This window comes from Triturus cristatus, chromosome 4_2 (genome assembly GCF_964204655.1).
Source record: "Triturus cristatus chromosome 4_2, aTriCri1.1, whole genome shotgun sequence".
Taxonomy (NCBI): domain Eukaryota; kingdom Metazoa; phylum Chordata; class Amphibia; order Caudata; family Salamandridae; genus Triturus; species Triturus cristatus.
Window position 1 is genome coordinate 210453957 of NC_140586.1, and position 21518 is coordinate 210475474.

Below are 21518 nucleotides of genomic sequence, written 5' to 3' on the forward strand. Positions count from 1 at the left end.
GCCCACCAAGTAGACCCTAAGGTCCCATAAAATGTGCAGCAAGCCTATGCACACGCTTCTTTAATTTCAAATTACTGTAAATATTTAGTATACTTAGTACATATTAAGTAGACAAGATATATAAAAAAATTAGAGTAATCCAAGTTGTTAATGTTCTCCTGTTCTTTTAATCCAAAAATGCCCAGCCAACACGTGTTTCGTCGTAGGGAAGTACCCTTTGACTTCTTCAGGGCTAGCAGATTCAATGCCAGAATCCTCTCCGCCGGTTCTACTTCCGTACCGGCTGACTTTAAATTGTGGCGTCTACCCACATCAAACAGAAACCCTGTTCTACTGTGTAAAGAGGTTCCTTATCGTCCTTAGAAACTCAGAATATTTCTGTAACAAAATTCCAATATTCAGAAAGTCGCAGTAACTGCAATGTTTCTCCAAAGTTCCACACCTATTTCGGGTACCTTAGTGAGTACGCTTAGCTGAGTACTTCCTTCTCTGTTGCTCCACACGTGACCCGGAACTTTCTATATATTGGAAACCAGGCCCCAATTATGTTATGTTATTTGAATTTTATATTGCACACAAATCACCCCAACAGGGTATCGTAGTGCTATGGAAAGAAACAACAGCGGGACCAAAGGACAGTATTAAACTAAGAACTTTTTTTATAATTTCCTTAAATTAGACCAGCACAAGTATCTCATAAGTTGTTGGACACCTTTGAAACTCTCATCATAAAAGATTTAGCTACAGTAAATCTTCAATCAACTTGCAGATCTAATTTGACCAACAATGAATACAGAATCCTCAGAGATCTGTCTCAGAATCAACAGATAATTTTTCAACCGTCTGACAAAGGTGGAGCCCTAGTTGTTATGGACAAGAGTCTCTACTTGAAGAAAGTACAAGAACACATTATGGACTCTTTCACATATTTACGACTAAAGAATGATTCAACATTCAAAATAAAGAAGACCTTGATGATGGTTCTGAAAAAAGCTACAGAAATGGAATGGATTTCACCAATCAAACGCAGTTTTCTTACAGTACCAAATCCTTGACATCCTCGATTGTACATGCTTCCAAAAGTACATAAGAATCTCCATGATCCCCCATTCAGACCAATCATTTCAGGGTGTGATTACCTGTTTGAACCACTGGGAAAATATGTAGATTACTTTTTGCAACCGTTTGTACAAAATTGGAAATTTTATATAAAAGAAACCACACACTTTTTACAGCTCCTGCATGATCTTGATTGCGGAACACACGATCAATGGTTACTTCGTACAATCGATGTAACATCACTATATACGTCTATTCCTTCACAAGAAGGCATTGACGCGTGTGAATGGCGCTATAGCAACAGCCAGTTATTCAGGCCAATCAAGTCTTCATCTTGGAAATTTTTCAGTTTTGTTTACAGCACAGTTACTTCCAGTGGAACAATGAGTTCTATTTACAGTTAAGCGGCACTTCAGTGGACTTTGCAGGGGCACCGGCGTATGCTAACATCTTCATGTCTAATTTCGTGTCATATATTAACTGACTAATGGAACTCCAACTTGACCTTCTATTGTCGTTTCATCAACGATATTTTTTTGATGTGGAACAATACCCAAGAAAACTTGTTGAAATAAAAAATTATGCTTTCGCATTGTTTTACGCAAGTTAGCATTCGCGGCGCCATTTTGTGTATGGGCGCCATTTTGTATCATGATCGAAACCCATCCATGCCATTTCTGGAGACACGGCCTTCTCTAGGTTATGTTTCTTCGAAGCTGAGTTTTGCTACACTAATGAGTGCACTGTTCTTATTAGCGCATACCTTTCCTTTAGATGTAAGCCTTCTCCCACTTGTCTAGTGGCAGGTACAGGCAGAGTGACCTTGAATAGTAGATAATGTGTGCCCGGCCTCAGAATCGAAACTTACTCCTTTGTAATTTACTGTCCAGATGCATCTCTCTAGAAAATTCCATGGTGGGCGTGTTTCATTGGTTTCGAAGTGTACATATTGTATTGTTATGCTTACTGATGTCAGTCCCTCTGCAGCACTCCTAGCGACTGGGCAGACAGGGCTCCACTCTGAGTGTACTCTGAATAAACTGTTATTGGTTTATATTCTCTACTGTCTGACCGACTCTTCATTTTGTATGGAAGGCTGAGAGGTGGTCGTGAGTGACCCGGGTGACCCTAATCGGGCCACTTCCTTCAGTTGGCGCCTGAACAGGGACTCCTTCTGGTGAGTGACCCATCCTCTTCCACGGACGGGGAGAGGTGAAGGCAATTGTCGGACGGACGGATCAGGAATCCCTGCATGAAAGAGTTCTTGGTACTCGCAGCTGCCCCTTCCCTCCCGCCTGACGGTGCCTTGCCCAGTGGTCATCCTGACTGGAGTCCTGAATGGCGAAACCTTTGGATCTGACCGTTTGGTCTGAAGAGTCGGCTGTGGAGAATCAAATTGTTTGACCTGCATATATCAGGTGAGTTTGTTTTGGTTCTTTGTGGATATGGTACAATTTTGGTTTGCATTTGGTACGTCTAAGGACCGTCTTTTGGATAAAAATATTTGCAATTTTTTTGCCAGGCTTGAATAGTGAACCTCTTTTTTTTTTTAAATGCCTGGTTTCAGCAAGTTGCCTTTTTTTGTGCTGCCGCCGTTGTTCTACAGATGCTCGATTGGAAGAAGCTCAGCCAGCACCTCCAGAAGGCACTCCAAATTTTGATATGTATGTGAAGCAATGCTTGGCCCTATTATGTTTAGTACATTATGGCACAAATATACGAGGAACAATGCCGAATTGCAGTGGCCGTTGAGTATTTACAGGAGCAGTTGTTTAAAAGACGAAGTAGGCAGTCTATGTTTGATTCCCTTAGAACATGGCAGAAAGCAGCTAGAAAAAGGCGATTGAAGGCAGAAAAGGAGGCCCGGAAAGGGAAAATGCAGACATTGACTCAGAAGGCTGTAGCATATGATAGAGAAAAACAGGAAAAGGGTGTAGAATGTGAAGATAGAAGGTTTCAATTAAAAATTGATAAATCGTTTGTGGTTCAGGATTAAGATGACATTTTTGTGGAAGAATTGTTAGATACTCGACCCCCGCCTCCATATGTCCCGCAAAGTATATATCCCACTGTTCCGGTGCCCTCACAGCCGCCCGTCATGGTCGCTTCCACTGTATCTGTCCCTGTATCTACTGCTGTTATTGCAACAGCTGTGGCATCGGCTCCTCCTCTTCCTTCTGTTTCTTTGCCGTCTGTGGCAACGGTGACTGTTAGCTGCCACCCCTATTGTCTCAGCATCCTTTTCGCCAGCTCTTTCCCTCATGACACAACCCTCAGCGACGATAGTGCCTGTTACTTCTGTTGCCTCTCCCACTGTGGTTTTTCCTCCTCCGACTTTAGCAAGTAGTGGGACACCAGTACGTGGATTTGAGGATAGGGATTGGAAGAAATTTTAGGAGCGCATAGGACTGTTAGTGCGATCTGATGTGGGAGATGAAGAGAAACAGGTAATAGCCAATCAGGCTGCACAGTGTGCCCATAATCCTATTTACAGTATAGAAGATGTCTGGGCAACTATGAGAGATTTTGAGCCCATTGTTCAGCAGCATGCCCTTAAACATATGTCCGCTACTTTGATTGGTCTTTGGCAACGGTACTTCGAAGCAGAAGCACCTCAAATTTTATATGACAGTAGAGATCAAGTGTATATTAGTGAACTGGGGCCAGAACAAGTCTTTGCTAATGTCACGACAAAAATAGCTTATATGGGAAGACTGCATGAGAAAAGTCCTAGGTAGGTGTCTCAGTTTTCGATGAGAGAGGTTCATCCTATATATCACCCAGAGATACCATCGTTAACGGATGGGCGAGGTAATGTCACTCGCGCGGCAGTGGTAGCCCAGTTTCATGAACAATGGGTTTATATTCTATGGAAAAGAAGTGAGGTTTTATCTTTTAAAACTCATTTGCCTGACCCTAGGAAAAATCCTACTGCATATCATAAAGAATTGACAGAAGCTGCCTCTTCCACTGTCATGGCTCTTGCTGATATTGAAATGTTTTTTGGTCTTCTTGTTCAGGTTGATATTTGGAGACAGGTCCAGACTCAAGACCATGTTCCTGAGTTGGGGGGGTACTTGGGCCCAGGAAAGAAAACCAGATGATAAGCCCGAGCAGAAATTCTAGCGTTGCCAGTTAGCATTATTACATATATGCATTCTCTTATTCCACAGAGAAAAGTGGATTGGGATAAATTATCGGCTTGTCGACAAAAGAAAGCTGAGAGTGTATCTGATTTATTCACTCGGTTTGAAGGTACGTTTTTGGATTACAGTGGGCAGGGTTTGTCTGTTGAGGGAGGTGTTCGGTTGTTTGTTAACAGATTTGTTTCTAATCTGTGACTCGTTTGCAGGCCTCTGAAAGTACTTGGTCCACCTCTTCTCCCTCTCTTATTTTGAATATGGCACAGTATTATAAGCATAAGGATAATGAGGAAAAGGAGAGGACCGAGAAAAGACATAAGGATTTAAAGACAAATGTGTTGTTACCACAAGCTTTTAGAAGGAATGGTAGAGGACGTGGTGGTCCTGCCCGACAGCTTCCACGCACTAGTAAGCAGCCAAATACGACGCCTTTGGGTCCGAATCAGTGTGCGTACTGTAAGGAAGAGGGACATTAGCATAGCGGGTGTCTTGTGCCTTTGCAGAAGGTAGCGGTCCCTAGAGGGTGAGATTCCCGTGGACGGGGTTGAGGAGCTGGTGGGGCTGATAGAACACAGAGTGCCACAGCCTCACAGGGTTGTTCTGATAATAATTATATTGATGACCCTCGGGATGGACCATACTATCATGATGATTATGATATAGGGGAAGTGACAGGGATGTCCTACAGCTAGGACAGCCAGGGACAGAGTGGGGGACCAGTTCCGATACCTGTAGACCAACGTGGTCCTTATGTAACAGTTCAGTTTATAAGCTTTATTTCGACAGCTTGTGTTATAAAAGCTATAAAACACCATATCGAATTAAAACAATGAAAAAGTAAACAATACACACAACAGCACATTGCAAGAAGATATGTTTAGGCGAGTCATGAAATGTCCAATAACACCCAGAATACAGTATGCAAATCGACAAATAGGCGCTAAAACTATAAGTACAATTCAAGAGTAAATACATGCTAAAAAACAAGTTAAGATGGTAAGGAATAGGCATTGCGATGCTTCCTTATCTAGTGCTTCTTTAAGTGGACACATGTTACAATCCTCGGTGGGCCCTCGTTGGCATTTTCAAAACCTCCTTTCGACAGCACTGTAGCAAGACTGAGAGCTATAAAGTGCACGTGCATAATCTATATATAAAAATCTCCGGGTGTCAGCCTGAGAGCCCTACTACAGCTGTGAATCGCCTTCATACAGCAAGCTGATGCAGTGTTTCTGCCTGGGTCTTCCGTCTAATAAGCCATGCATAGCTTAAGAACTTGGCCACACCGCATGCATGGAGTAGTCTGGGATGTGACCTGAGAATGCGCAGGGCAGCCCTGTAGTCCGGTATGCCCAGCTGCTCGCAGATCGGTTTTAGCCATTTCCTCCTCAGCGTATTATACGCCTGGTAGGCAAACATACCATGGGCTACGCTTTCTACTGGGGCCCTGCAGCATGGACAATCTCTCGGTGTTGGATTGCTTGAGTGCCATTTAGATGTTGTCTCACAGCTGGGGAGTGTGCCAAATCTAAAATGGATGTATAACATCCTGTCCCAAGGGACCTGGATAATATCTAGAAAAGGCTCTAAATATCTGGACTGTTTATGTAGATAGAATTCTGCAGGTAATTTCCCCAGGTTTGGTTCGAAGGATTCTGTAGTAGGGGATCTCTGTGTATAGTCATAATCTATGAATAGTCCCGCCCATGTGCGGGGACCCCGGAGCAATCAAAATATCTCTTAAGCTGTCCTGCATTTGCAAACCTGCAAAGACACTTAAGAGACAGACAAAATAATACAGCCTAATAACAATATGGCTGCACTGGCCAGCACTTCATCTGAAGTGAACACAAAAGCCAAAATAAAGTTTAAATGTCATTTTTATTCACATCTGACATGTTCCTTTATTGTATCACACTCCCTTCACCAAAATCCCTTTAAACAATAGAGAGGAAGGGGTGGACAGACAAGCCCTATAGGCTGTCATTATGTGTCTGCTAAAAGGATACCGTGCCTTTAAGGAACTCTCCAGAGACCCCCGGTATCCCAGGATGCACAGCCAAAGCAAGTTACTTTCAGTTCTTTTTTCCGGCTCCTGCTAGCAGGACCCGGGAGCATTGAGCTCTACCCTTTTGGGTGGATGTTTTGGACTAAAATTGGTTTTTTGAAGATAAAAGTTTGTTCATTCGACGTCTAGAGCCTTTCTCTGCTGCATCCTGTAGTTTGGTGCAGTTTGACCCACTCTATTTTAATTAACATGGCTTTATTTGATAAATGCCCTGAGTGTGGGAGGAAAATGGCCAAGACGGACCCACATGATGTCTGTATTCTCTGCTTATCATCTTCACATGTCCCTGCTACATGTGACATCTGCAAGACCTTCTCCAAGAGGACCCTGAGGGACAGAGAGAAGATTCGCCTTCAGGGACAGGAGAAGCAGAGAACAGGTGGGACCTCTGGGCATGGAGGATCTCCTTCCCCATCCTCTGCCCATGCTTCAGCCACTGGAGGGACCTCCGGGCAGAAAAAGGAGCAGAAACGACGCCTACCGGCCGGAAGATCCCGTTCGACGTCGAGGACGACGACGACGACGTCGACGGCGAGAGGTACAGCACCGGTGTGTTCGCCATCGATCCAGGGCTCTGGATCTCGGCGTCCTCGACGTTCGACGTCGAGAGAGGGGCCGGCGAGACCTAGGACTAGGTCGCCGTCGAAGACTTCACAGTCGACGTCGACACACCATCGACGTCGTACTGCGCCCCGCGGACAGCGCCGCTCGCCGTCGAGGCGAGCCCGCTCGTCTCCTTCGCCGTCGACTCATGGATTGACGTCGACGAACCGTCATAAGTACCACGTCACGAACAGGGAGTAGGCCTACGGCCTAGGGAATCGCTGGGGCTGCACTACCCTATCAATAGTTAGGAAGTGGGAGGCCCACGGGAAGCGTGTGCAGTGTGAAAACACACACGCGAGTTACATTAAAGTCAATGGGAGTGTAGTAATTAGATATAGGAAGAATAAGGACACTTCCGAAGTAACTAGGAGGAAGCAACTAGAGACTTAGACACTTGGATAGTCAATATCCACTGGAGCACCGGAGTACTCGCGTTACCTCACCCACAGGAGACGGGTGCATAGGTGTGAAGATGTGTCGGGTATCGTCGCTGGATCCTATGGATGCCTGAAGAACAGATGCTGGCAGGCGGCCAGGAGGAAGATGTCCGGTGGATCCAAGGGTGGATCTTGAAGGAAGAACACCTGCAAGCAGAGGGGACAAAGTCTGGGTCACTAGCCAATGACCGTGTGGAACCAGGAAGGAACCAGGCGATGTCGTGCAGAACACAGGTCATGGCTTGAAGCTTGTCTCTGCAGCTGCGTGGACCAGGAGGCGTCGAGGACGACCAGAACCAGAGTACGAGCTGTCCCACGAAGGATCTTGCTGATGGCGGAGTCGACGTCCCGATTGGAGTCAACAAGCCTTGGCAAAGGCAACCCACGCAGAGTGGGAAATTCGCTTCAGGTACAGACCAGGAAGGTCTGAGGTGCTTCTCTTTCACAGGGAAGCAAGGGCCAGTCTGGAGGAGCCAAACCAGCAGTGGAAAGTCAAGGGTTCGTCGTCACTGAGGCTACTAGCCAACGGGCAAGCAACCGGACAGACGCGTCGAGCAGGAAAATGCAGAAGGGCCCCACGCAGAACTCGTGGAGTGTGGAGGGCTGATCTTCGGTGCAGATGGTGCTCGGGGTTGGGGCTTCTCAATCCCCAGAGCACAACTTCGAGGATGCCTCAGAAGCTGCGCTGGAAGCTACTCGCCAATATTCCCATGTAGCCGGTCCCTCGTCTCTCTTCGCCTCCACAGATCTCAGCTTGGCTGTGGATCAGGGTCAGAGAAGTCTGGAGGTCAAGGCGCTGGTCGGGCTCTGCAGTCGGTTCCTCGTAGAACTTGGGCAAAGCAAACGGCAGGTCGCTTGTTGGTGCCTGTTTGCACAGGGTGGCCACTCTTTGGCCACAAGGGAGATTCTTCAGTCTTCTTTGTCGAATGTCGAAGGTCCAGAGTTTCGTGTCTTGTTTCAGTTCAGGATAATCCCAAGTCCTAGGGACTCAGCTCCCACTCTTATACTAATCTGGGGGGCTGGGTTACCTGCTAGGTCCCTCCGATGGGTGGGACCAGGGAGGGGGCTGGAGTGCCCCAGCACCGGTTTGAACCGGACTATGCATGGGACACCTTGTGTGCCCCAGGCAGTGTCTCGTTTCTTTCATTCCTCCCTGCCCCAATACACTAAGTCCTGTCTAGGGTGGTGCTAGCACCTCCCAAGGCAGGAAACCTATTGTCCAAGCCTCCCTCGCTGGAAGGACTCCCAGCAGCAGGAGGTCAGACTTGTTTCTGTGGCAGCAGCATCCATTTTGTGATGCTGGGGCTCTGGTTAACTTTAACCGGGTAGTAGGTCTTCAACATGTCTTCTCCCTCTAGAAGGGGGAATACTATCCTCATCGCCAGAAATGGTGTGGGGGTAGTATTCCAAAGTGTTCGACACCTTACACGACATGTTTTGATAAAGCCAAACCATAGTTACCATAACCGCGAGGATTATAAGGTACTTTAAGAGTATATGGTAGGCAATATCATAGAACAGCTATAAGGACATGGTTCCGAAAGCTGCAGACAGGCTCAGCTCATGCTAGAGCACCATCTCACATGTTACCAAGCACTCTGCCTTCAGGATTGTTAAGGCCTGCCATAGGAGTGGCAGATAGGTACACATGTGTCTATATATAAGGTAGGTATAGGAATACTACACCTAAGCAAGGAGTGATTACACGACCTTGCCCCAGCTGAGTGATCAGCCAGTTGTGTCATAATGGAAGGCCAGGCCAGGGGTGGCACAATTCATGCTGCAGCCCCTGGTAGGCCTAGGGTACACCTATGCCCTGGGTACCTAAGGTACACTATACAGGGGCCAATAAGGTGATCCTAACCAATTGGGTTATGCACCTAAAGTACATAGTATAAATTTAGAGAGAGAACAGCTGGGCTGTGGGTCGGATTGGCAGGCCCACAGCCACATCTAAGTCGAAAACCAGATGAACAAGTTACTTAATTTCGGTAACGATGTATCTGTAAGAAACATTAGTTAGTTAGATTCCTCACCGACGCACCCATCCTCCCCGTTCTGCGAACCGACATCTAGGGTTAAGGCAATCCTTTCTAGGGCCCTAGATTTTTTGGCACCAGTGTCGGTCTCTTGCATGGCTCTGCGTTCCTGGCGCGGAAAGCTATGTACAAGAGCTGACGCCAGCGCGCGAGGGCAGCGTCTAAGTACTCCGACGACGTCATTCCGGCGCACGACGCCGACGACGGACGTGGAGCCGCAGACGAGGCCTAGCGACGCGCAAGGGGTATTGCTGACGAAAAATCTTTCCGGATCCAGCCTGACGCCTGGGGTTATTCTAAGGTGAGGAATCTAACTAACTAATGTTTCTTACAGATACATCGTTACCGAAGGTAAGTAACTTGTTCAATGCAAGTATTGTCACACTCTTTCAGCTAAAACCTTCAAAGAAAGGAAGGGTAAGCTGCTGCTTTGGTTACAGAAGAGGAAGGCTGATTCAAACTCGGAGTCTGAACCTGAGGAAAAGGCCCATTCTTCCTCAAGGAAAAGAAAGGAGGGCAGTCCCGCCTCACATCATGGGGACTCTACGAGATCTAAGTCCCAGGACAAATCTGAACCAGAACACCACAAGAAACCTCAGACAGAGTTTTCAAAGTCTTCTTCAGCTCCTGCGTCGGCTTCTCTGACTCCTCTAAGAGACCAATCTTCTCGACCGTCGACGTCGTCGAAGATTCCACTCTCCTCAAGAAAACCTGACGTTCCTGTACCATCGACGGCTTTGTCAGTGAGAACTACGACGATGACGGTGAAGATGTCGACGAGATTTGGCTGCGGGAGCTTTCACGACGGTAACAACGTTGTCATTGACAGGCCTTCACCGTCGTCGAGAATTTCACCGTTGACCACCGGTCCATCAACGACTCCAGTGACAACGGCCCCGCAGATGAAGGCTGTCCAAGCACCGTCAACGGTGCCACAGACGATCGCATCGGCAGTGGCACCGCTATCAAGCCCGTCGATGGAGGGAAAAATCAGTCTCCTTCAACTCAGGCAGATTCATGATTTTTGCAAGAGTTCCCCTTTACCTCCTGCTTGCCTTTTGGACTTCCAAGAGTCAGAGGATGAAAGTATGTTTGGCCCTGCATACAGTCCATCCCAGTTAAGGGTCAAGTGCCAAGATTATGATGATGAGGACATTGAGGACAATGATCCATCTTCTTACCTGGCACAGGAATTTTCTTTTGCGGAAAGAGACACAACTGTCATGCAGAGGCCGGATTCCTTCCAGGAATGTTACTCTTATGATGATAGGGAGGAAGAGCGTCATCAGGTTAGGTAACCATCAATGACCGTTCCAGTGTCTCCTCAGCGGTCTTTACCTCTCCAAGAGGTACCAACTATTCTTCATGGCCAAACAACCCTCCCACCTCCTATAGTCATCACAGAGGAGTCTCACGATGCTCAGACAGAGGAAGGGGAAATACAAAGGGACATAAATGCCCATGATGAATGGGATGACTTCTTAGCCCCTATGACACCATCTCCTATTCCTCCTGCTGCGGATTCTCCTCCTGCAGATATTGGGGGATTTCGTGATCTTCTAGAGCGTGCCTCCAAATGTTTTGATTTGCCAATGCCAGCTAAGCAAACTGAATGTTTTCTACATGATTTTAAACCTGGCACTCAACATTCAGTGAGGGCAATCCCTATAGTTACTTTCTCGAGGACAACAGCATCCTAGACCCATCCCAGTCTGGATTCAGACGCAACCACAGCACCGAGACTGCCCTTATCGCCGCCACTGACGACATCAGGCACCAGCTAGACAAAGGCGAAACCTCAGCCCTCATCCTCCTGAACCTGTCTGCCGCTTTCGACATGGTCTGCCACCACACACTAAGAATACGCCTCCAAGGAGCCGGAATCCAGAAGAAGGTCCTGGACTGGACCACATCCTTCCTCTCCGGCAGAACCCAGAGAGTCCGCGTCCCGCCCTTCCGATCCGAAGCCACCGACATCATCTGCGGCGTACCCCAGGGCTCATCCCTCAGCACGACCCTGTTCAATGTATACATGGCCCTGCTCGCACAAGTGGCCCGCCAGCACAACCTGAACATCATCTCCTACGCCGACGACACCCAGCTCATCCTCTCCCTCACCAAGGACCCGCACACCGCGAAGACCAACCTCCACGAGGGAATGAAGGATGAGGAACAGCCGTCTGAAACTGAACTCAGACAAGACGGAGGTCCTCATCCTAGGTTCCACCCCCTCTGCTTGGGACAACTCCTGGTGGCCAACCGCACTGGGAGCAGCTCCAACACCCACAAACCACGCACGCAACCTAGGGTTCATCCTCAACTCCTCCCTCTCCATGTCGAAGCAGGTCAACGCCATCTCCTCCTCCTGCTACAACACCCTCCGCATGCTTCGCAGGATCTACAAGTGGATCCCGACCGAAACAAGAAGAACAGTGACCCAAGCCCTCGTCAGCAGCAGGCTAGACTACGGCAACGTACTCTACGCAGGAATCCCGGCCAAACACCTGCGACGACTACAATGCATTCAGAACGCCTCAGCCCGACTGATCCTCAACGTCCCCAGCCGCAGCCACATCTCCCCCACCTCAGAGACCTGCACTGGCTCCCCATCAACAAGAGGATCACCTTCAAACTCCTCACCCACACACACAAAGCACTCCACAACACCGGACCAGCAAACCTGAACGACAGACTCAACTTCTGCACGCCAGCTCCGCTCTGCCAGCCTCGCCCTTGCCGCCGTCCCGCGCATCCAACGAACAACCTCCAGCAGCAGATCCTTCTCCTTCCTCGCTGCAAAAACCTGGAACACCCTCCCCACCCATCTACGGCAGACACAGGACCTGCTCACCTTCAGAAGGCTCCTCAAGACCTGGCTCTTCGAGCAGTAGCAGCACCCCCCTCCCCTCCTCCCTCAGCGCCTTGAGACCCTCACGGGTAAGTAGTGCGCTTTACAAATTCACTGAGTGATTGATTGATTGATTGATTTCTATGGCAAGAAGGGCTAAAGCTAATGAAAACACCTGCCTCTGTTCCAGCTGTCATTCTAAAACTGGACAAAAAATACCAGGCCCCTGACGACTCGCCTGCATGCCTCATTGGTCACTCGAGGCCGGACTCTCATCATGCAAGCAGCACAGAGAAGAGCCAAGAATCCAGCTTCCTACTGCACAGCCCCACCGGACAAGGAGGGCCACCGCCTTGATAATATTGGTAAGAGGTTCTTGGCATTGACGGCCACCTTCATTAGAGCCTCTAATGCCATGACCATTCTTGTGAGATATGACTGACAGATGTGGTCAGACATCTCTACTCTGTTGGAGTATCTCCCAGAAGATAAAAAGAAAGAGACTAAAGATATTCTATTGGAGGGAAAAAGCATCTTCGGAGCTCATTGAAATAGCCTTGGACATTTCATCCACTGCGTTTCGCCTGATCACAGGAACGGTGGTTCTGTGTCGCCAGGGATGGCTAAAGGCAACCACCTTTCATCCAGAGGTCCAAGCCAAGGTCTTAGACATGCCTTTCGATGGAGAGTGCTTGTTTGGTTAGCACATAGACGAGGCGCTACAATCTATAAAGGCAGACAGGGACACGGCCAAAGCCTTAGGCATTATCCAGCAGCTCGGCTTTCATTCCTTTTGGGGTAGAGTGCGGGGGCAATTCTTATCCTGTCTGCAATTTCAACAGTGCTACCAGCCATATCCGCAGAGCTCCTTTAAAACGGGTCTTTTCAATGCAGCACCTCTCAGCCGTATTCGAGACTGGCAGGACGCAAGAGGAAGCAACCTGCTGGAAAATCCCAAGACTCCAATGGGAGGCAATGACGTTCATCAGGCCTGCTGCCATAGTCCCACACCACGATCACTTCTGCTCCGCATCCTTTCGGAAATGGAACTGCATTTCATCAGACACATGCGTTCTAGATACCTTCCAGCACGGCCACACGCTGGAATTCATTCAGCATCCTCCAAATGTTCCACCGCGGAAAGTTCTGCTACGTCACCTTCCCGATCTCAAAAAGAAGATAAAGTCATTTCTTCTCAAGCAGGCCATAGAGTAAGTACCCCTCAACCAGCAAAATCAGGGGTTTTATTCTAATTTCTTCCTCATGCAACAGAAAAATGGAAAATGGAGGCAGGTCATGGACCTCAGAATCTGTCAGTGACTGTCCAGGATTATGTCGGGAACACAGTCAGGGACTTGAGCAAGGACTGGGGACTGGGTAGAAAACATACCGTGCACAGAAAGAGTAGTACAGCGCTGCCCAAGATCACACAAGGTGTCAGAGGAGAAAAAGGGATCCAAAGGGGAAGCCTGTACAAGATGGCTAAGACTCAGAAAGGAAGGGCACTCACAAGGCAATTTAGCATTTAGGCTAACTACACCCAGGAAGGATGTGCAAGACATATATATAATACAACATTAACAATAAAGGGAATGTGGGGTAAAGCACTCAGGAGCTCCACGTGGTAAGACTGAAGATCAGTAAGTTCCTCACCCACAATTGCTGTTACAGATTCTGACTGAAAATACCCACATATAGGATATGTATGCAAAGGCAGGGTCTGTGGAGCTTATACCTATGGTGATGTTAGAACTGTAACTCAAAGACAATACTCACATTGAACAAGAAACACCACCTAGGTAGTCAGCTGTGTCCACGGATCCTGGCAATCAAACATGAACACGCAAGGCAGTATTAGCAAAGGGGTGTAACTAAACACAAGCACAATAGACACGGAGCTAGCAAGGAGGAGTGGTTAACAGGAAAGGAAGGAAATCACTGGGCACACTTGGCAGAAAGCAGGTAACAAACATACAAGGTAACAGAAGCAAGACAGCAGAATAGAAAGACAGCAAACTAGAACTGGAACCAAGGAAATAGGAAGAAAGGCTGGGACTGGAAAAGGATATACAGAAGGGGAGGCTACAAGGGTATACTAGAATAGTGCAGGTTCAGGAATCAAGAAAAGTAGTATAGAAGGCAGTGCTGGGGCAGAAACAAGAATTGAGCTAAGGCTCAGGAATCAGGGTAGCACTGCAGGTAGTGCTGGTTCAGGAATAGGGAATTACTAAAATTTCAGGAGTCAAGGTAGCACTGCAGGCAGTGCTAGTTCAGGAACATTGAATTACTAAAGCTTCAGGACTCAAGGTAGCACTGTAGGCAGTGCTAGTGCAAGCAGTGCAAATCAGGAACAAGAAATAGCTGAAGCCCAGGATTTCTGAAAACAAGTCTATCATTGGGGGGCGGGCTTTTTCAGTGGTGATCCCCAGATCTGGAACAAGCTACCGGATACTATGTGCAGGGAAGCCACCCTACTTCCGTTCAGGAGGAAACTTAAGACCTTCCTGTTTACTGAGGCTTTCGGATAATCCATCTCTTTGTGCGTGGAGTATCAGCGGGACTCTTGGTCTATGCTGCTAGCGCCTAGAGACCTGTTGGTGATTTGGCGCTCTACAAATACAAACTAACATAACATAACATAACATCAAAAGCTCGAGAAACACTGGAAACAAGGATATCAAAAGCTCAGGAAACACGGGTCGGTCTCACCCGGTACACAGCTACAATAACCAACCTTGGCCTGAAAGGAGCTGGGGCTTAACCCCTTCCATGCCCATGACGGAACGGTTCCGTCATGAGCATCGGTTGCGCTGTGCTCATGACGGAACCGTTCCGTCATGGGCCCGCCCGCGCTCGAACCCTTCAGCACCGCGGGGGAATTCCCGCAGCGCTGAAGGGGTTAAAGAGCTCACAGTAATCACATGCATCAGGTGTGAGCAGGTTAGCAGCAGCCAGCCACAGGTGAGCTGAATTCCTCCACCCATCCTTGGCCTGCAGGGGTGGAGACGAAGCAGTGAGCGGGGGATTATTGGTAATGGAGATTCCAGCATGAGCAGACTGGCTTCCACTAAACCCGGAATGGATTGGGAATAGATGTCAATTCCTAAATAGTGTCCAAATGCCTGGAAGTCTTTAAGTCTTCGCATCAATCTGTAAAAATCGTCCATTATCCCAGCAAAATATTTGGTCATTCTGGGTGCACGTCTCGACACAAATCTGGGCAAGGCCTTTCCCACTCAAAAATAATGTGGCTCGATGCGCAGTGGATTCAGTCACAAGCCTCATTCAATGACAAGGTTCACATTTCAACAGCAATGAGAGCTAAAATGGCCTGGTGGATGGTCAAGGAAAACCTTTCGCAAGGCCTCTCATTCACTCTGTGCCACAGCTGGTGATGACCTCGGGTGCATCAATGGACGGATGGGTGGCTCACTTTCAAGAACTGCAGGTTCACGGGCAAGTGGTCCAAACAGGAATCGTGGTGCCACATAAACATTCTGGAGCTCAAGGCAGTGTTTCTGTGCCTAAAAAGCCTTCCTGCATTGGATCAAGGGTGCGTTAGTGCTCATCAGGACAGACAATATTACAACAATGTTTTACCTCCGAAAGCTAGGCAGAAGGAGATATTGAGCACTTTCCCTTCTTGCTCAACAGATATGGGAATGGCTCCTTGTCAACCATATCTCCTTGCGAGTGGAGCACGCGCCGGGTGTTCACAACGTGAATGCCTACTCTCTTTGCAGGGCCTCCAAACAGTGTCACAAATGGGAGCTCAACGAACAGCATTTGAAGGTGGTTTTTCAATCCCGGGGTTACCCAACATTAGATCTGTTCGCTGCGTTCCTCAAAAAAAAGTGTCCTCTTTTTGCAAGTAGATATCCTCATCCAAATTTTTGGGGAGTTGCCTTCCAGTTTCCTTGGATGGGGATGTTCGTCTACGCATTCCCCCCCATTTCCACTCATTTCTCAAGTACTTTAGAAACTGAAGCAAGAGTCTTGTCGGCTCATTCTCATTGCTCCATCTTGGGCAAGACAATTCTGGTACACTGAGCTGTATCGCCTTTCAGAGTGTGCTGCGATTCTCTTCCCTCCAAGGGAGGATCTTCTCTGCATGAACCAGGGCCAAGTGGTTCATCCACAAATTCCCTCTCTTCATTTGTCAGCTTGGCTCCTCACCATGCTTAATTTGGGGATTTGAGGCTTTCCGAGGAGTGGTCTTCGATACTACAGACGTCTCGAGCTCCTTCCACGTTGTTTGTTCTACCATCAAAAAATTACAACCTGTACAAAATTGTGCAGCACGACTCCTCATGCAGGCCCATAACCGGGAATCCGCAAAACCGCACATCATCTCTGCACTGGCTTCCGGTTGCCGAAAGAATTCAATTTAAGGCATTGTGCATTGCCCATAAGGCTCTTTCGGCTAAAGCCCCACAGATTCTTCGATCTATCCTCTCCCCCTACCTCCCCAATAGATCCCTGCGCTCCGGGAAGAAACATCTTGCAATTGTTTCAAGGATAAACAGAGTTCGGAGGGGTGGCCGCCTTTTCTCATTTACTGTGGCGAAATACTGGAACAAGCTACAAGATTATATACGACTTGAGGTCAACTATCTCTCCTTTCGCAAACTCCTGAAAACTTTTTTGTTCCCCTAAATGCTCGGCTGTAGCTCGGTGATGACTCTGCTTCAAGCACTGGGAGGCCTTCTGGTAGCCATGTGCTCTATAAATGTAAATTCATTCATGTTACACAGGAAGAGATTCTGTGCTTGGTGTATCTCGCAAGCATTACATCTGTTCTCATCATCTCTGGACCAGGTGCTGCCTTATCTCTTGCACTTAGCAAAATCAGAACTTTCTCACTCTTCCATAGAAGTTCACCATGCTTCAGTTTCTAGGTATAGAAGACGCTCAAATCAAACCTCCTTGTGGTATAATCGACTCGTCAAAGAATTTATGAAGGGACTTTTTAGAGCTTTTCCTCCTCCAGTGGCAATTAGACACCATCCTGTCACAACTAATGTGTCCTCCCTTTAAGCCAGTACACAAATGTGAATTGAAGCCATTACGTCAGCTAGACGCATTAGTGAAATCCAAGCTTTCACTATAAAAGAACTGTATCTTCAATTTTTGCCAGACAGGGTTAACCTACACACTAACCTTTCTTTTATACCTAAGGTGCCTTCAACTTACCACCTCAATGAACTGATTATCTTACCAACGTTCTTTCCTAATCCATCCTCAGCAGAGGAAAGGGTGTTGCATTCACTGGACATTAAATGTTGTTTAAAATTTTATCTACAAGGAACGAAGATTTTCCATAAATCCTCTCAGCTACTGATCTCTTTGTCAGCACCTAGGAAAGGACAAGCTTTGACACGGGCCAGCATTGCTCTTTGAGTAACCTCAATGATTACCTCCTGTCATGAAAAGGCTGGCCGCCCGCTTCCTGCAAAAACACAAGCTCATTCAAGTAGGAAAGTGACGACTTCCCTGGTGCTGTTTGCAGGAGCATCTCTTCCTGACATATGCAGGGCGGCAACATTGGCGAACGCTCACACATTCACGAAGCATTACTGCCTTGATGGTTGGTAGAAGGCAGATATCGCTGCTGGACAAGCTACACTTCAACGTATCTTTGCCTAAGGTAGGCGGCATTTAGCCTTCTATGTTCTTTACGTAATGATTGTAAATTTGTATGCTTATTATTCTCTTCTTGGTTTCTGCTGCTACAAGTTTAGGTCATGGTGGAATGATTCACCTGCCTACCACCTTTCTTTTTCTCTTATTGTGTTTATACTGCTTACCAGTCGGATTCAAGCATATGAATTTGTAAAAGATACAATACTTTAGAAATAACAAGTTACTTACCTGTACACTCCAGTATGGATATCTTTTATAGATTCACATGCAACCCTCCCTCCTCCCCGATTAGGCTCACCAATTACCTCAGAGTTTTATATACCCATTCACTTATGCTCGAAATCTGAGGTATGGTGGCTCTGTGGGGAAGGAAACTCTGAGGTCTCTGCTGTGATTGGCTGAAATTTGGATATTTTAAAATGAGGGTAAAAAGTTACTTAAGTGAGTTTTCTGTTCTATGGAGGTCTATGGTAGTATTTTATTACTGCTATTTCTTCTGTTACCGAGGGACTCCCACCATTAAGACGGGGAAGATTCAAGTATGTGTATCTATAAAAGATATCAATACTGGAGAAAAACAGTGTACAGGTAAGTAACTTGGTTTTTTCATGGTTGCAGTTTGCACACCCTCCTCCGGGGATGTTATGGCTTTTGCATTTGATTCTAAAGTAAGGAACAAGTTACTTACCTTTGGTTACACATTACCTGGTAGAGACAGAATCTAGCCACAGTTTCCTTAACGACCCTCCAATACTGCCCGCTCTGCAAACTGACTCCTTTTAGGTCTTAATTGGTTTGTTTTGGTCTTTTACATCGCAATATATATGGAAAAAAAAAGGATTCATATACTGAATTATTGTAAGGAATTCAGTAATTATTTGACACATGAGTCTTTATTTGTTTTAGCACACTGTTCAATAGACAGTTTCTATATGTAGCTCTGCGTTTCAAGTGCAGAAAATAGTCACAAAAGAAACTGACGTCAGTGCTTTGGCGAGGGAGTTATGTGGACTCCGTCAACGTCACATCTGGTGGACGATGTCGATACAGAGTCATGCGACGCCCTCTGCCGGTGTGTGGACGTGCTGTGGGGAAGAAAGCTTTGAATTCAGTCTTGCGCCTGGAGAGGATTCTAAAGTAAGGAATCTGCAGCTAGATCCTGTCTCTACCAGATAATGTGTTACCGAAGGTAAGTAACTTGTTTGTTATTACATTGCTGTTCGTCTGTGGAGAGACTGAGACAATGGACGTGCTGTTGATGGCATGCAAACACCAGGTGCAGGATGTTTTTAGCTTGTGGGTTTTCTCGAAATGTGCTTGCAGGCAGTTTTGGTACACCCTGGGTGTGCCTTCTGAATTATCCTCCTGATTATTGCCTGACCACAGTGATTTATTATTTACCAACTGTCTTCAGTTTAATGTTCTCCTATGTGGCTCAAAATGTATAAAAGGCTGCTGAATGTAACCTCCAGCAGAACAGTGCAGTTGGTCGTTGGCTGGTCTTGCTTTAGCTAAAGCAATTAAACTTTGCTTCCTGACTGCTTACAACTGTGTTTGTCCGTGCTTTATTTAGAATGAGAAGTTTGCTTTAACAGGAGGCATCGCTACCCCCCAAAACCCCACCGGACGACAAAGCATGGTCTTACTGTGAGTTTCTCCATTGCCAGTGGGAAACTGTGACGTCAGAATCCCTCGCGGCGGACTGACATCACAGATGGCCGGGGGCGCGGGGAGAGACGCAGAAGCGATTCAAGAAATCCTCCTTTGCTTCCACCGGAGTATTCTTTTCAGCCATCCCGCTTTGTGGCCGACAGGTGCACCGGGGAGGGTGTGCGTGTGTCGGTCATTGGCCGACACACAAGCACCAAAGGGGTTAAGTACCTGCCTGCTAGAAAGCATGCATGCTGTTTAAATAATTATATGCAACAGTCATTTTTTTATTTAAATTCTCACCAGATTTACAAAACTATACCCATTGCCCTGAAAACTGCTTGCTGTTTTGCAGAAGGGAATTATGAACCGGCTTTTTGGTCTATTGTTTCTACTTACAACATTTGTTTTAAATGTAATTTTTCTTGAAATAAAAGAGAAATTATTCTGATATGTACAGTTACATCTATTACTGCAAATATAGGAATTACAATAATTATGGTAAAAATAGCACCCCCCAGATAGACTTAAGTATACCAAACCTTCTGAAATTTATAAGGAGTAAAATGCACTGTAATTACGAGGACAACCAGATTTTGGTGCAGTAAATTCCAAAATCCGTACCCAATAACGTAAACCAACTAGCAATGTCTTAGTGTTTCAATGCATGTGAATTGGTCAAGTGCCTGATGATAATAAACTGATTATTTTGTGAGTCATGGTGTAGATAGATTTTCAAAGAATTTACAGGCTTTTATTCATGCAATTGCAGCATCTACCTCCTTCATCAGACTTACCCTGGAAGTGAAGGCCACTTTTTGCACAGGACAGAGGTATGTCGTCTTGATTTCATTTGAGAATGACAGCCTGTTTGGAATACTTTCAAAGCATTTTTTTATTACTTAATTTTATTCTTGTGTTTATTTGTAATCTTGAGATTGTTTCCAGTAAATGTTTTGTTTTTGATATGGATGAAATGAACAATCTTTGAACTAGAGTGCTGATCAGAATTCCCATTGAGCACTATATCTTTCACACCTATTTCTAAGAGCCACTTTGTTGTATTCCTTCCTGTGAGGATTTGGGTGTATTATATGGTATGGCTTTACCGAGGAATATACTCGCAAAAACTGTTTTGGGTCCAGTCAGGCTCATTTGCACAACCTTAACCTCAACCTAGGGTAGCTATGTTTTCAATCAGCAAAACCACGCAACACGAAAGAAATATGACACCAATTTATAACAATAGATTTTATTTTTATGAATTTTTAGAGTCAAGGATGAGCAAAATCCACTGGAGGGTTCTGGAGATACAGATTTGTAAAGAAATCTTAATTTATAATCCAACTGTAAACAGGCATTGGCAACTGTAAAGTTTGAAAACTTTTGAAAAGTTTGAAAAAGTTAAATCGACTCGGGGAGCGTGGCTTGTGAGCCAAAAATCACAGACACGTGAGCTTGTTGCTCTGCGCTGGCCCATTACATATCCTGCGCCATCCGCTGCCTGGGGACTACGCTGGCCGTAGTCCCTAGACGTTCTTGGTGGTTGCTTCACTGGGGCTACTTTTTGGGGCAGAAAGTTTCCTTACTGATGCTGCGTGAGCCAGCCAAGCTGGGTCACGCCCCTCCAAGATGTCAGCTGGGGATTGACGGAGCTGCTTCCTCCAGACTGACCAGCCTGCACTGAGATGGCGGTATGGGCCACGTCGCCACCAAACTATACGACTGGCATCAGCCACTGTGGGGCTCCTGGTTGGGCCAGCTCCGCACAGCCTGATGCCAGTGAGTGGTGTGCGGCACCCCAGCTGACTGGCAATGTATCCCGTAGAGTGGAAAATCTGGGGGCCTATATCTTGGCCCAGCAGCCAGTTAATCTGCCCCTGATGTTGGTGGTGACCAGGGGACCTGGTTGGGAGCGGATTAGGTGTTGTCCAGCTCAGTCACTACCGTCTCGACGGTCCCTGCTGGCAGCTCGACCCCGAGGATGGTGTCTGGGGCCTGATGGAGATGCCCCCCTTGGATGTC

At 46.9% G+C, this 21518-nt stretch overlaps 1 protein-coding gene across 1 annotated transcript in view; it reads left to right on the plus strand.

The window, feature by feature from the left end:
• MEI1 (meiotic double-stranded break formation protein 1) overlaps nt 1-21518 on the plus strand; it is a 2222673-nt gene that overhangs the window by 1026846 nt on the left and 1174309 nt on the right. Inside the window, exon 16 of the mRNA XM_085599901.1 lies at nt 20266-20326. Within this exon, the coding sequence (XP_085456027.1) occupies nt 20266-20326 (61 nt within the window). The remainder of the gene's footprint in view (nt 1-20265; nt 20327-21518) is intronic.